The sequence below is a fragment of the Rutidosis leptorrhynchoides genome, chromosome 7, assembly GCF_046630445.1.
Source record: "Rutidosis leptorrhynchoides isolate AG116_Rl617_1_P2 chromosome 7, CSIRO_AGI_Rlap_v1, whole genome shotgun sequence".
Taxonomy (NCBI): domain Eukaryota; kingdom Viridiplantae; phylum Streptophyta; class Magnoliopsida; order Asterales; family Asteraceae; genus Rutidosis; species Rutidosis leptorrhynchoides.
This window is the reverse complement of record NC_092339.1, coordinates 327,677,048-327,694,049: the sequence shown is the minus strand read 5'-3', so window position 1 is coordinate 327,694,049 and position 17,002 is coordinate 327,677,048. Positions and strand designations below refer to the sequence as shown.

Genomic DNA, 17,002 nt, shown 5'->3' with positions numbered 1-17,002 from the left:
TGTTGTGAGGTCCACGTTGATTTGAAAAATCTTTCCATTTTAACAATATTCAGAAAATGGTAAAGTGATTTACAAGTAAGAACAAATTGTCAAGTTTCGAGAGTTAGACAAAGGTTAGTGGAGGATTGAATTTCATAATACTCGATTGATCTATTTTCAAACGTACGAAAACACTTTTCGATATCATAGAACTTGTTTATTTAAAATATCTTTGATTATATAACGTGAGTCGAAATATAACGTGAGTCGAAATATTGGTTGTTAAATATATAGATAACTTGCAACGTGTATTTAAAACATGTTTATATATATTAGATATATCTGATTTCAAATTAATTAAGTAAACAATTATAACACTCGTTTATTGATTCGATTGATATTTAGATATGTCGATTAGTACGTTAAGAGATTAAAATAAACGCTAGTACATAAATGAACTATACTTAGTTAAAGTTTTAAAATGAAAAACGTTATATGATCTAGTAATTCCTATTATGTAAATGATCTTAAATTACACTTTGAAATATAATTAGTTTTGAAAAACTAGATATTATATTATTACATAAATATTTCCATCACATACGATATGTACAAATTTACATTTTTTTATAAAGATATATATTTCGCAGAATGGTAAAATATAATATTTATTTAGTTATAAAACGTTTTTGAGTTAAAATAATACTATAAATATATATGTATATGAATGATGTGTTGCGAGCAGGGTACGAAATACTATTATATTTTACAACAAAATACGACGAAATATTACACAAGTTTTATTAATTTAACGGATGGGTATACCTAAACCTTGCTACAACACTATAGGCAGTGTACCTAATCGTAGAGTAGTATAGTTTTTAGTAAGTCCGGTTCGTTCCACAGGGAGACGACTTATTTTACACTATATTTTTAAATAATTATATTTGTACAAAATATATATAATTATATATAATAATATATAAAAGGGGGTTTACCGTTTAATGACCGGTTTGTCGATTTATATTTTAAGCGAAGCGTATAGTAAATGACGATATTTAAATAACAATATAAAATAAATAACAATAATTGAAATGACAATAAATAAAAGTACGAGGAAAAATGAAATAAAATATATTATGCTTATTTAAACTTCCGTAACCATGATGTTTGACGTTTTGATTTTAATTTATTTTCCTGGTTTAATTGTCCTTTGTCCTGGATGTATTTGAAACCTATCTGGTTTTTGTCCACAATAGTTCATCGATCATAATTATAAAATGCTCGGCAAATTTAACCTTATGCCCGAAGTCAAATATTTCAACTAACTGGGGATTCGAACTGTAACAAGGTCTTAATACTTTGCTTAATGAATACACCAGGTTATCGACTGTGTGTAAACCAAGGTTTTAATATTTTGTTAACAATTACACCAATTACCCTTGAATGTAATCCACCCCTGTTTTAATGAGTCCATTGACTATTAATCCATCCCCGTGTCCGGTCAAATGAACAATAATTCGTACTTATAAATATCCCGCCCACCGTGTCCGATTAAGCGTATGTGGTTATATATAGATACGTCAAATCATAACCTTTATATTAAATTAACGAGGTATCGTTAATTTAATATAAAGCCCATTAATAGCCCATAGTCTAATTTCCACAAGTGTCGTTCTTTTGTCCAAACCCCAATTATGGTACAAAGCCCAATTACCCCGTCTTTAATATTTAGTCCAACATCATGATTACTTTGGCTCAAATAAGCATAATAATAACTTAAGTACGAGACATTAATTTAAAAAGGAGAACATAACTTACATTGAGTATTTATCGCGTAGTGTTACACGGACAGAATTTCGACTTCAAAAACCCATAAAATAACCTTTACATAACCCGAACTAATCTAATATAACACTAATCTATACTATATATATATATATATATATATATATATATATATATATATATATATATATATATATATATATATATATATATATATATGTATGTATATATATATATATTATATATTTATTTATTTATTATCTTATGGAGTATTATTATTATTATTATTTTTACTCGCAGAATTCGTGACCTTTTATAGGAGTTTTGATTTCTGACAGCTCCGCGAGTCGTGGAGTTTTTAGCCTTCAAACTCTGCGAGTCGCGGAGTTTGAAAATCCAGCTCAGGATCATTTGTCTCATAGCTTGTCGACATAATTTTTAAATATATATAATATATAAATAATTTATATAATTATTTAAATATTATATTATATTCTTGTGCATAGTTGACTTGTAATTTTTGGTCCGTTGCGTCGGGCGTTGATAGTTGACTCATGTCCCGGTTCCGGATTTTCGAACGTCCTTGCGTACAATTTAATATCATGTACTTTGCGTTTTGTAACTTGTACTCTTGTCATTTTTAGACGTTTTTCATCAATAAATTGAACCACTTGGATTGTATCTTGTACATTTGAGCTTTTTGGACATTTTTATCTTTAAATCTTCGTTTTCGCCTTTTGTCTTCGCACTTATTTATTTAAACAATTACAATGAAAATATAATACAATTACATATGAAAACCTATTATTTAGGAGGGATATTGCTATGAAATATATGTTCCTTTTTAGCCTTATCAAACATCCCCACACTTGAGCGTTGCTTGTCCTCAAGCAATACAGAATTTGAAATAAAAACATACATGAATCACTTTTTTATTCATCACACTTTGTACATCAGTGATTTTGATATGGTGGTATAAACAATGATAGTAACGATAGAACCATGGTTAAAGGTGGGTGTGTCATCCACAGTTGCCTCGAGTTTAGGTCAACGACACTTGCAATCAAATAGCCAATTTACTTTCGGTTTCCAAAGCAAAGTGCACATTTGAAAGGCGGTTTACAGTCCCACATGACTATGAAAATGTAGATCCTTAAGGAAATTGGATCTTTATGAAAATATTTGATCTTTTGAAAATTCAATCTAGCTTTTACCCTAGATAAGTTTTCCGGAATAACCCTTCACCGGTGTTTGCAAAATATTTTTGTGGGTTGTGTGGGTTTCAGATTTGAAAATTTTAGCTCAACACTTGTGGTTTTGTGTTACCCACTTGCTAACCTTGTATTAGGAAAGCAACACGTCTAGTTTACTTGTCCCGTATATTACCTTTCGGCAAACTACCGTCCGGTTGTAAAAGAAAGCGATGAACAAGAAACTGTTAAGGCAATGTCTAATGACATGCATTTGATTATGGTCCAAAAACGTGTCGGATGCTATTACTATCCTTTGTAGGAGCAATAGTAAAGATCATCCTTATAATTTTTCGGTCTGGCACAAGGTCCTGTCTTCGACCAAGCTATGCAACCACCGTTCTTACGGTTGACACCCGATTTGGTTCAGGTGACCTAATGAATTCCAGGTGAATTCTCAGGATTTTACGTTCAATGGTAATGAACGCATTGAAAATGGGTTTTTAGAAAACAAATCGGTTTGTAATTTTGATCAAAATATTTTCTCGTTCAAGCTCGAGTTTAGATATCATTGAATTCCATGAGTTTGTAATTCTCAATCTTTAAGGTCAATCTCAAGGATTGAGTAATATCAGGCTTAAAAGCTGATTTTTAATCTTTAAGGAGATTATCCTTTCTGGGGATCTGATTCATTAGTCTTATCAAGCTAATTTGCACGGTGCCCCCCCATTGTACGAGATAAATCCTTCTCATGGTTAGGATAAATCTGACCACTTGGCGACCCTGTTTGATGCTGAGGTCCGTGGATTTCCTGCTGATTTTAGAGATGACTTTTCTAGATTTTTCGTCAACCTACAGCTGGTCTGGACGACAACTTCCTGACCTAAATCAAGAAGCGCGTTTCTTTTTCGGAAGACTTTACTTCCTTTTAATGATGGAATTGATTCATCGTGTAGATCCATCTTTTCTTTTCTTTCATCGGGTAAAATAGTTAATTTAGTCCAAAACAAAAGCACCTGTAATAAACTTTACAGAAACATGTGATAGATAGTTTTTAATTGAATAACTTGGTACATTCTCCCCACACTTGGCTTTTTTCATGCGTCTTTTTATATCTTAATAAATAAATTCAAGCGATTTAGTTGTTTCTCAATTTATGTCCTTTTCGAGGTAACGATAATTTCGGCATTAACACCTAGTTTTATCGTTCATAAATATGTATAAACATGATTTTGAATTCATTTAGTTGAAAATTTTTCAAATTTTCATAAAATTTAGAAAATAAGCCAAGTATAAACCCGAGAGAATTTATAACCCTTCCCCACACTTGAGATCAGGCAATGCCCTCATTTGCATGAAATCAGACTATAATTATAAATTCATGAGGGTGATTAGTGTAGAAAAGTGATTGAAAATACCCAGTTTGTAATTTCAAAGCTCGTTGAATGATAGATGGCGCGCCTCATCGTCATTCCTTTTTATTTTATCACACATGTTTTTCTTCAAAAATGGTTGCTTTTCTGAACTGTTTGCTAATATTTGAAAATGCGTCTTTTACCCTTACTTATTATGCATTTTTATTAACGAGTTATGCACTAACCCGAACCCCTAATTTAACGTTAAGTGGGGTTAGACTTCCCCACACTTAGCTGACGACATGTAAAGTCGGTAGAATAAGTTCCACGAATTAGAATAGTGAGCCAGTTATTTACATCTCGGGTGGTGTATAATATATCAATGGGTTTAAAGTTTAGACTCTCCCGATCGTCACTACTTAATTCTTTTTTAAGTGTAGCTTTTAGTAAATGGATATGTCTCTTTTCTGGTTCTTGGTTAAATGGATCATTATACACCGACATATATATTATAGGGTGGACAATTCCTAACATTTCCTTCCTTTTATTCTCGGGATCAAAGTTTTCACCTCTATTACCCAATTGGGTGAAATCTGAGGTGTCATTATCTATTACAGCTCGTAGTTCATCTTCGATAGATGACTCATCTATTGAGAATATTGGGTTGGAAGGTTGTGGAATGGTGAATTTCGGGATCGAAGTAGATTCTTCTTCATTAACGGTACTTATCGGTCCCACTATTTTAGTCTCGGGGGTAAAATTTTCAACGTTATCGTTTTTCCAAGAGTACCAAATTGTCACCCTTACTTCTTCTTCATTCATAGATGGATCGATGATTTCGTCGGTAGAGGCTAATGTGTCGATATGTTGTGAAATTGGTAAAACTGCATAAAAAGTATCATCGAGATAGTTGGTGATTTCGGAGCTCTCGAATTCATCAAAATTCGATGATATGAGATTTTCTTGCACACGACTCCTCAGATCAACAGGTGTGTAATCTGATAGAGTTTCAGCTTGCCTATTTACAAACTCTCTCATTTGTTCATTTTGAGCATCAAGTTCTTCGAGTTTGATTTTCATATTGTCTAATAAATTTTCAGACACATAATTTTCCGCGTCTACTGGTTGTTGAGTTTGGAAATATTTTTGGGAATAATCCCAATTTGAATTGTATTCTTCATAATCATTCCATTCAGGTTCCGTGGGTACGTAATTTTCCATAGGAACGTAATAATAACATTCCCATGTTGAGTGATAATCTCCACAGATTTCACAACCAGTTATTGTTTCGTCATTCGTGATCCAAGATTGACCGAACGAATTGTCATCAACACCCGTTTGAGAGTATTGATTTAATTGATTTTGGATATCAAAAAGAGTTTCCATAGCCTTGTTTTCAAAATTTTCCATTTTATTGCGATGGCCAAATTTTAGCTACAATGTGGTGCATTTACTAATTATCCTATTAGTTATAAAAATAGAAAAACTTATATAAGTTGTTCAATTAATAGACTTTTCTGCTTTTGCCCACGTTTCGAATAGCCAAAAGATGCAGCAGGGAGCCAGAACCCTTTAAATCGGAAGCTCACAACTCAGCCACTAACAAATCCAACTATTACTACGAAGCAGAAAATTGTCAACGTCCGTTAATTTAACCACTTAAATAATTTTTCTTTCCATTTGAGATATTAGATAAGAAATAGAGAAAATTTCTAAGTCCTAAAAAAAACTAAAGCGTCGAGAAATAAGAAAGAAAAAGAAGTGCGTCGAAAAATATCGAAAAATAAAAGTGTCGAAAAATAATAGGCGTCGAAAAATAAAAATAAGAAAGTAGCGCTTCGAAACTTAAAAAGGAATTAAAAACTAAGAATTAAAAGTTGCGTCTAAAAATATTAAAACTTAAAAGAAAAACTATATCCCAAATGGTAATAACTTAAAAAGATACTAAAATATAAAAATGGCGTCGCAAAATTCTAAAGCACCTAAATCTTAGTCTAAAGAAAAAGCACTTAAGGGATTTTACGGCAAAGCCTAAAAATCTAGAAGTAAAAATAACTATGGCAAAAACTAAGTTTAAAACTAAATATGAGCTAAAAATACAAATATTACGCTAAAACGATTAAAAAGGGACAAAATATAAAAATATACAAAAAGTTGTAAAAAGTACAATTTTTATAAAAATATTATTTTTATATTATTTATTTATTAAAACTATTAATTTTACATATAATAAAACTAATTAAAATTTAAAATACAATTTAATTAAAAAAACTTAAACTAATTATAATAATTAAACTAATTAGGGTTTATTAATAATAATAATAATAAAATCCGTAATTAATGTGAAATTAGGGTTCTGTCACGTGTGTCAGAGTGTCTCCGCGAGTCGCGGTATTTCAAGCAGCAAACCCCGCGAGTCGCGGGGTTCCAAAATTCAACTCTGGTACAGTTTTTAATTTGACGTGTTTTTTTTTTTTTATATTTTTCTGTTTTAAAATCTAAATATTTATAAAATAAAAACTTATATTTAAAAATTAAAATAAAAATAGAACTACTTTATAATTTTATAAATAAAAATCGTAAAACTAGATTTATATATATATATTTTATTTTTTATTATTTTTTTTTTCGGTTTTTTTTTTTTTTTTTTAAATTTGATATTGTTTTTCTAAAAATATATTTATACAAATATATATTAAAAATATAGAGTTTCGCCAAGTTCCCCGGCAGCGGCGCCAAAAACTTGATGTCGTGCGAGGTGTATATAAAATACTATTAATTTTACAACAAAATACGACGAAATATTACACAAGTTTTATTAATTTAACGGATGGGTATACCTAAACCTTGCTACAACACTATAGGCAGTGTACCTAATCGTAGAGTAGTATAGTTTTTAGTAAGTCCGGTTCGTTCCACAGGGAGACGACTTATTTTACACTATATTTTTAAATAATTATATTTGTACAAAATATATATAATTATATATAATAATATATAAAAGGGGGTTTACCGTTTAATGACCGGTTTGTCGATTTATATTTTAAGCGAAGCGTATAGTAAATGACGATATTTAAATAACAATATAAAATAAATAACAATAATTGAAATGACAATAAATAAAAGTACGAGGAAAAATGAAATAAAATATATTATGCTTATTTAAACTTCCGTAACCATGATGTTTGACGTTTTGATTTTAATTTATTTTCCTGGTTTAATTGTCCTTTGTCCTGGATGTATTTGAAACCTATCTGGTTTTTGTCCACAATAGTTCATCGATCATAATTATAAAATGCTCGGCAAATTTAACCTTATGCCCGAAGTCAAATATTTCAACTAACTGGGGATTCGAACTGTAACAAGGTCTTAATACTTTGCTTAATGAATACACCAGGTTATCGACTGTGTGTAAACTAAGGTTTTAATATTTTGTTAACAATTACACCAATTACCCTTGAATGTAATCCACCCCTGTTTTAATGAGTCCATTGACTATTAATCCATCCCCGTGTCCGGTCAAATGAACAATAATTCGTACTTATAAATATCCCGCCCACCGTGTCCGATTAAGCGTATGTGGTTATATATAGATACGTCAAATCATAACCTTTATATTAAATTAACGAGGTATCGCTAATTTAATATAAAGCCCATTAATAGCCCATAGTCTAATTTCCACAAGTGTCGTTCTTTTGTCCAAACCCCAATTATGGTACAAAGCCCAATTACCCCGTCTTTAATATTTAGTCCAACATCATGATTACTTTGGCTCAAATAAGCATAATAATAACTTAAGTACGAGACATTAATTTAAAAAGGAGAACATAACTTACATTGAGTATTTATCGCGTAGTGTTACACGGACAGAATTTCGACTTCAAAAACCCATAAAATAACCTTTACATAACCCGAACTAATCTAATATAACACTAATCTATACTATATATATATATATATATATATATATATATATATATATATATATATATATATATATATATATATATATATATATATATATATTTATTTATTATCTTATGGAGTATTATTATTATTATTTTTTTTACTCGCAGAATTCGTGACCTTTTATAGGAGTTTTGATTTCTGACAGCTCCGCGAGTCGTGGAGTTTTTAGCCTTCAAACTCCGCGAGTCGCGGAGTTTGAAAATCCAGCTCAGGATCATTTGTCTCATAGCTTGTCGACATAATTTTTAAATATATATAATATATAAATAATTTATATAATTATTTAAATATTATATTATATTCTTGTGCATAGTTGACTTGTAATTTTTGGTCCGTTGCGTCGGGCGTTGATAGTTGACTCATGTCCCGGTTCCGGATTTTCGAACGTCCTTGCGTACAATTTAATATCTTGTACTTTGCGTTTTGTAACTTGTACTCTTGTCATTTTTAGACGTTTTTCATCAATAAATTGAACCACTTGGATTGTATCATATATAAATAATTTATATAATTATTTAAATATTATATTATATTCTTGTGCATAGTTGACTTGTAATTTTTGGTCCGTTGCGTCGGGCGTTGATAGTTGACTCATGTCCGGGTTCCGGATTTTCGAACGTCCTTGCGTACAATTTAATATCTTGTACTTTGCGTTTTGTAACTTGTACTCTTGTCATTTTTAGACGTTTTTCATCAATAAATTGAACCACTTGGATTGTATCTTGTACATTTGAGCTTTTTGGACATTTTTATCTTCAAATCTTCGTTTTCGCCTTTTGTCTTCGCACTTATTTATTTAAACAATTACAATGAAAATATAATACAATTACATATGAAAACCTATTATTTAGGAGGGATATTGCTATGAAATATATGTTCCTTTTTAGCCTTATCAATGAACATATAATGAGACATTGATTTGATGAAGCAAATAACCATAATACTCAAATTTATAAGTTACATGTCTTATAATATAAATTTTGGTGAATTAAGTCTAATTATTAATAAAGGTACGCGTCGCGAAACGTAACGTACAAGTTTTCTCGGCGTACGAAAGGACGTTCAAAAAATCGGAATCAGGACATTAGTCGAGTGACAACGTACGATTCATCAGGACAAAAATTACAATTTAACTATGTACGTAAATATAATATAATATATAATTAATTATATAAATTAAATATATTATATATATAATAATATAACGAGTGTCGACAGGATATTTTGAAACGTTTATGAGCTGGACACTAGGGCCACGCAATCGCATGGCCAATGCCCATCTAAACCATGCGATCGTATGGTGGGATATGGTGGCTCAAGTTTATAAATTTCGAACGAATTCATTTGTAATCACACACACATATACACTGATCTCTCTCTATTACTTATATCTATATTATTATTATTATTTATATTATTATTATTATTATTAAGATTAATAATACTATTAATCGTATTATTATTAGTAGTATTAGTATTATTATTAGTAATATTATACATAAAATACTACGACGAGGTTCTGCTCGCATGTTTCAAAATGAGTTTTTGAGAGGGATAGAGCTAAGAAAATTATGGGTTATAGCTAAGGAGGTTATGGGTATGGATCGGGGGTTTAGCTCGTGAGGTCAACCTAGTGTTTATTGTCTTCGTTGCGTCTACGTACTTTCCTGCAATATTGAATCACAATATTGATACGTGAGCACTCATAACTTAACTTTTATATATTAATAGTGTATCACTGACTAGTGCTCGAGTATATAGGATTATGCATGCTTATACGCTTAATATTGTCGTTAAATAGTTTATGATAGATCATGAATTTAATACATATGCTACTAGGATAAGATATATGATATGCTTGTCGTTGGAAAGCTGGCGAAAAATTAATAACTTTTCATTTAGAAAACGAATGGTTTCGATGAACGGATTAAAAGATATAGTCAACTGAATTATTATTAATTTTAGTATTATTATTGTTAAAATGATTATTATTACTATCGTCGTTGTTATCGTCGTTATTATTATTATTTAAAAATTATTATTATTATCATTATCATTATCGTTATCAATATAAATATTATCATCGTTATTGTTATTATTAATACTATCGTAATTATAACTAAATTATTATTATTATTATTATTATTATTATTATTATTATTATTATTATTATTATTATTATTATTATTATTATTATTATTATTATTATTATTATTATTATTATCATTATCATTATAGTAATTATTAATATTATCATCAGTATTATCATAATTATTTTTTTTTGTATCATTATCATTAAAACAAATATTAGTATCATATAATTATTATGATTGCTATTATTATCATTATTATGAATGCGATATAAAAGATGACTAAAAGCAATTAAACAAATCCATTAGGAATTAATGAGTATAAATATCATGATGAAATTAAAACATTGTAAGATATTGATTTAGATAAAAATATCATTTTCATTATTTTTATCATTATTATTATTATTAAAACTATTATTAATATTAAAACTATCATTTTTACTACAATTATTATTTTTAATAGAAATATCATTGTTATTATAAAATATCATTATTATTATCATTTTAGTATTATTATTAATAAAATTATCATTTTATCATAATTAATATCATTTTTAGTAAAAATAGATATTGTTATAATAATTATTATTATTACAAAAATAATACAACTTTTACTTATTATTGTTATTATCGATATTATTTTATCAAATAAATATGTGATACAAAGATATTTTACTACATGTAATATAATTACATTAATAATACCTATCATTATAATTTTATGATATTAAATGAACTTTATAAATTTTATTACTTAAGATATATAAAAGTATATTTTTATTATATAAATTTTAATATAAAATTTTATTTATTAATAAATGAATTATATTATTTACTCTAATAAAATTTGTTAAATATATTAAATATATATAAAACGACTATATTTAAGTTATATAATAATCATGTATAGATTTTGGTAGTCATTTTGGGTCAAGTTGACTTTTGTTGACTTTTGCATAGTAGACTCGAGCATTAGGATTAAGATACACTACGTGTTAACCTAAATTGTTAGACAAATATTGACCAACATATAAATATATATACTTAATATAGGTTCGTGAATCCAATGCCAACCTTGCACTTGTTCAATGCCGTCATATGCATAATTACTACGAAATACAGTATGGTGAGTTCATTTGATTCCCTTTTACTCTTTACATTTTTGGGACTGAAAATACATGCGCTGTTTTTATAACTGCTTTATTAAATGCTTTTGAAATATATTTTGAACTGAGAATATATGAAATGCTTTTATAAATGTTTGACACGATATGACACAAGCAAAAAATTCCTCGAATGAATTATTATGCAGACAGAAGTTCTATGGATTATTATTGAATTAGTTGGACGTTATAATTGCCACTAATTGTTGTGAATATTTTCCCCTGATTATTATTGCTTGGTAACCTAAGAATTAGAAACGGGTTTGACCCTAATTCACGCGAATCCTAAAGGTAGCTACCGGGTTTAACACCCCCACCCAGAATGTTCACTAGACGGAAGAGCTAGTGGGCGTGGTGTTTAGTACTTCGAAGTTTATATATTATACAGACGAGATGTTCTGTTTTTGGGGATATTATTGATGCGCATTATATGTTAAGGTCGGTTACCATGTTGAGCTATGAAATCAAAGTGAATGTTATGTATCGAGAGAATGATTTTTATACACAGGTTATATGTATTATTTTTGTGCACGAGATATGTGTACGGTTATTAAAAATCGCGAGGCAACCTACGGGGGAGAAAAGGATACGAACCTACTCTGCCAAGCATTATGAAAAATGGTTTAGTACACGAGATATGTGTACTGTATTTTGAAATGTCCCGTTCATATCGATTATAAACATTTCATATTAATTGATTTCGTTGCGAGGTTTGACCTCTATATGAGACGTTTTTCAAAGACTGCATTCGCTTTATTTAAAAACAAACCATAACCTTTATTTTATCAATAAAGGTTCAAGAACCATAACGTAGATTATTAAGTAATGATAATATAAAAGATAACGTTTTACACACGAATATTACATATTGGTTTACAACAATATTACACATTGATTTAAATCTCCGAATGCAATTTTTAAACAATATATTACAAGCATGCTGACTCCAATTCTTGTCCTTAAATTAGCATGCAACAGCGGAAGCTCTTAATAATCACCCGAGAATAAACATGCTTAAAAGTCAACAAAAATGTTGGTGAGTTATAGGTTTAACCTATATATTTATCAAATCGTAATAATAGACCACAAGATTTCCATTTCCATTTTTCAATAACATGCGAACTACATAAAAACCATTCATATGTTGAACACCTGGTAACCGACATTAACAAAATACATATAGAATATCCCCAAAACAGAAATCCATCTGTATTAATAACTCGAAGTACTAAAGCATACCATTTTCCAGTATGGGGGGAGTTAGTGCCCGTAGATCTACCTTTAGGATTCGCGTCAATTAGGGTGTCTGTTCCCTAATTCTTAGGTTACCAAGCTAAAAGAGTGATATTCGGTATTCATAATCCAACATAGAATGTAATTTCAAGTACTTGTGTCTATTTTGTAAAATATTTACAAAACTGCATGTATTCTCATCCCAAAATATTAGATAGTAAAAAAGTGACTATAACTCACTTTCACAGATTATCACTTCGTGGGAAAATAACACTTGGCCACTGGTCAATTCACGAACCTATAACAAATATGTATATATATATATTAAAGTATGATCGAAATATAATTATACCATATTTTATTATGTTTTAACGATTTAAGTTTGTTAAGTTGATAGTCCAACGTTTGTAGTCCACAAATAATTGTCCACAGTTAGTAGTACAGAAATAAATCAATATATATTATCTCGAATCAATCCACGACCCAGTGCATACAAGTCTCAAACTCAATCACAACTCAAAGTATATATATTATTTTGGAATCAACCTCAACCCTGTATAGCTAACTCAATCATTACCGCATATAGAGTGTCCATGGTTGTTCCAAATAATATATATAGATGACGTTAATATGATATGTCAAAACATTGCATACGTGTCTATGGTCTATCAAGGTTACATAATATGTTAGAGTACATGTATAATACAATATATGTTAGTTAAGTTATGGTTAGTATAGATTTGTTACAAATTTCACGTAGCTACAACAAGAAAAATTATCCAATTTTGTTTTACCCATAACTTCTTCGTTTTAAATCTGTTTTGAGTGATTCAAGTTGCTATGGTTTCATAATGAACTGAAATTTATGAAACTAAACAGAAAAAGTATAAGTTTATAGTCGGAAATACAGGTTACAAGTCAATTTTGTAAGAGGTAGTCATTTCAGTCGAAAGAACGACGTCTTGATGACCATTTTGAAAAACATACTTCCACTTTGAGTTTAACCATGATTTTTGGATATAGTTTCATGTTCATAAGAAAAATCATTTTCCCATAAGAACAACTTTTAAATCAAATTTTATCATAGTTTTTAATTATCTAACCCAAAACAGCCCCCGGTTTCACTACGACGGCGTATATCCGGTTTTACGGTGTTCTTCGTGTTTCCAGGTTTTAAATCATTAAGTTAGCATATCATATAGATATGGAACATGTGTTTAGTTGATTTTAAAAGTTAAGTTAGAAGGATTAACTTGGTTTGCGAACAAGTTTAGAATTAACTAAACTATGTTCTAGTGATTACAAGTTTAAATCTTTGAATAAGATAGTTATATATATATGAATCGAATGATGTTATGAACATCATCACTACCTAAAGTATAATAGGCAAACCTATTGGAAATGATGAGAAATTAACTTGAGCTTCAAAGGATCTTTGATGGCTTGAAAGTTCTTGAAGTAGAATCATGACATGAAAACAAGTTCAAGTAAGATTACTACTTGAATTAAGATTGTTATAGTTATAGAAATTGAATCAAAGTTTGAATATGAGTATTACCTTGAATTAGAAAGAAAAGATTACTGAGATAATTTGGATGTTCCTGATCTTTCAAGTGTTTTTGGAGTAGGTAATTAGAGAGGATTTGTATGTGAAATTATAGAATGGAAATGATGTAGTAAATGATGGTGGTGGTGGCGTGATTTTATCATGGAAACAAAGGCTCCTCATTTTGTTATTTTGTGTAATAATTCATACTTGAAGACAAGTAAAAGTTCCCACATGTTGGTTAATCATTTAAGGCTACTAAGAGCTGATCATTGAAGTGTATATACCAATAGTATATACATATAGAAGCTGAGTATATTACGAGTACGAATACGAGTAAATAGTGTTTACTGTAACAAATAGTATTTTACTGTAGCAAATAGTATTTTACCATAGCAAAGTGAAAATTCACTGTAGCAAATAGTGTTTTACTTGTACATCTTTGATTTAATTGTATTTCTTCTTATATAGATATATAAAATAAAAACTTACATCATAAAAAAATAAATAAATAAATAAAACGATTATATAATTATCACAAGTTATGACGTTTGTGAATCATCAGGCAAACTGGGTGGTCAATTGTCTACATAAACTCATTTCAATTAATCAAGTCTTAACAAGTTTGATTGCTTAACATGTTGGAAACATTTATTCATGTAAATATTAATCTCATATAATATATAATCATGAAAAAGTTCGGGTTACTACATATTTAAATCTTGTGGTCTATCAAAATGATGAATTTTATTATTTATGATAAACCTATGAACTCACCAACCTTTTGGTTGACACTTGAAAGCATGTTTATTCTCAGGTATGAAAGAAATTTTCCGCTGTGCATTTGCTCATTTTAGAGATATTACTAGGAGTCATTCATGACATATTTCAAAAGACGTTGCATTCGAGTCGTTGAGATCATCAAGATTATTATTAAGTCAATTATAGTTGGATATATTATGAAATGACATGCATGCCGTCAATTTTCGATGTAATGAAAGTTTGTCTTTTAAAAACGAATGCAATGTTTGTAAAATGTATCATATAGAGGTCAAATACCTCGCGATGTAACCAAATGTAATGTATTCGTCCAGATGGATTAGGACAGGTCGTTAAAATATGTACAATATTTGAAGCCTTATGTACAATCATATAATAAAATACTCACATGACCATATATACAAACTTTAAAATAAATTGTACAATCTTTTACAAAACACTCCATGAACACATTTACAAACTTTGAAGCATATTATATAACCTTCATATAATAAAAGTATTTCAATTTTTGATAAAATTTCAAGAGGCATTTGATATTACTAATAATTATTATTAAAAATATGAATACTTTATAATTATAATTATATTATATTTTTATTATTATTCAAATTCAAATATGAGCTCTTTTTACGAGATTAATTACGTTATATATGTATACGAAATACACGTCTCAATAAAGTTTTAATGTAGGCTTTTTATGACACAGAAAATAGTAATTGTGATGAAAATTGAAAGATGATAGTGATGAATAAATGTAGTTCATTTATTCCGACCAAATTAAGTACATCAATGTGTTTGTAAAAAGAACGAGAAGTTTCTTAATCGGAATCCATCGGGTCATTAAACTAAATGACTTTAGGTTTAAGTTCACTTAATACCTAAAATATATCATTAAACTATTTCGTTTAAACAAACTCGTGGTTCCACGGGTCATTTCACTAGTGCAAATAATATTAACGTAAACAATCAAAACATTTGACGTAGATAATATGAAAATTAATTGATCGCATGAACCACTCTTCGTTTGATTGGCAATGGAACCGAAGTGACATTGGCACTCAAAATGATACTACTTTGGCGACTCTTACTATACGTGATTATCACCGGAATCACACACAATATACGCTTTAATAAAGGAAGGTGATTCTCACACACCACTTTTTAATTCATCTACGCTTTTGTCTCATAAATTCACAGTTATACCTTTCTAAATTAATATGGGGAGTTGAACTTTTATTGTTATTCTTAGTATAATTAAGAGTATAATAGTAAATTAAGTATAAATGGATCAAAAAGTATTGTGTGAGAATCACCCCCAACAAATATAACCATCAACAACGGAACTTGAAGTATTTGATTAGAAGGGCAAAATTTAACATTCAAAATTTTTAAATGTAATACAATAATAATAAGCATTATTGGAATGGTCACATATAACATAATTTTTAAGCATAACTGAAACTTGAAGTTTTTAGGAGAGCCAACAAGCTATAATTATTTTTAGCTCGTAATATTAAATAAAACAATTGTATTACCAGCCTCAAAAATTGGTATGGTCAAGATCCTTCTTGGTTATAAAAGGTTTCGTCCATGATAACCATTGAACAAGTTCCTAAGACCACTAGCATCAGCCTCACCCTCACCCTCGAGGGCACTAGGCTCACCCTCACCGCATGCCCTCATGTTCGTCATTCAGTAGGCATAGGCAGTAGCAGGCAGTAGCATAATGCATGACGAACTTAAATGAATAAATAGATTTTAATTTGGGTTTGAACACTTGTAAATTGATTTATTTATTTAATTTGGTAGGACCATGTCGTGATGAGAAAATATATCATTGATGTTAGTGTTCATGTCATATGGAGGAAATGAGGAGAACATGATGATGTGCACTAGGGATGTCATC

At 29.3% G+C, this 17,002-nt stretch overlaps 1 protein-coding gene across 1 annotated transcript in view; it reads right to left on the bottom strand.

The window, feature by feature from the left end:
- The window catches only part of LOC139860281 (uncharacterized), a 28,709-nt gene extending 11,930 nt beyond the window's left edge, over nucleotides 1-16,779 (bottom strand). Inside the window, exon 1 of the mRNA XM_071849049.1 lies at nucleotides 16,695-16,779. Within this exon, the coding sequence (XP_071705150.1) occupies nucleotides 16,695-16,779 (85 nt within the window). The remainder of the gene's footprint in view (nucleotides 1-16,694) is intronic.
- Nucleotides 16,780-17,002: the final 223 nt, after the last annotated feature.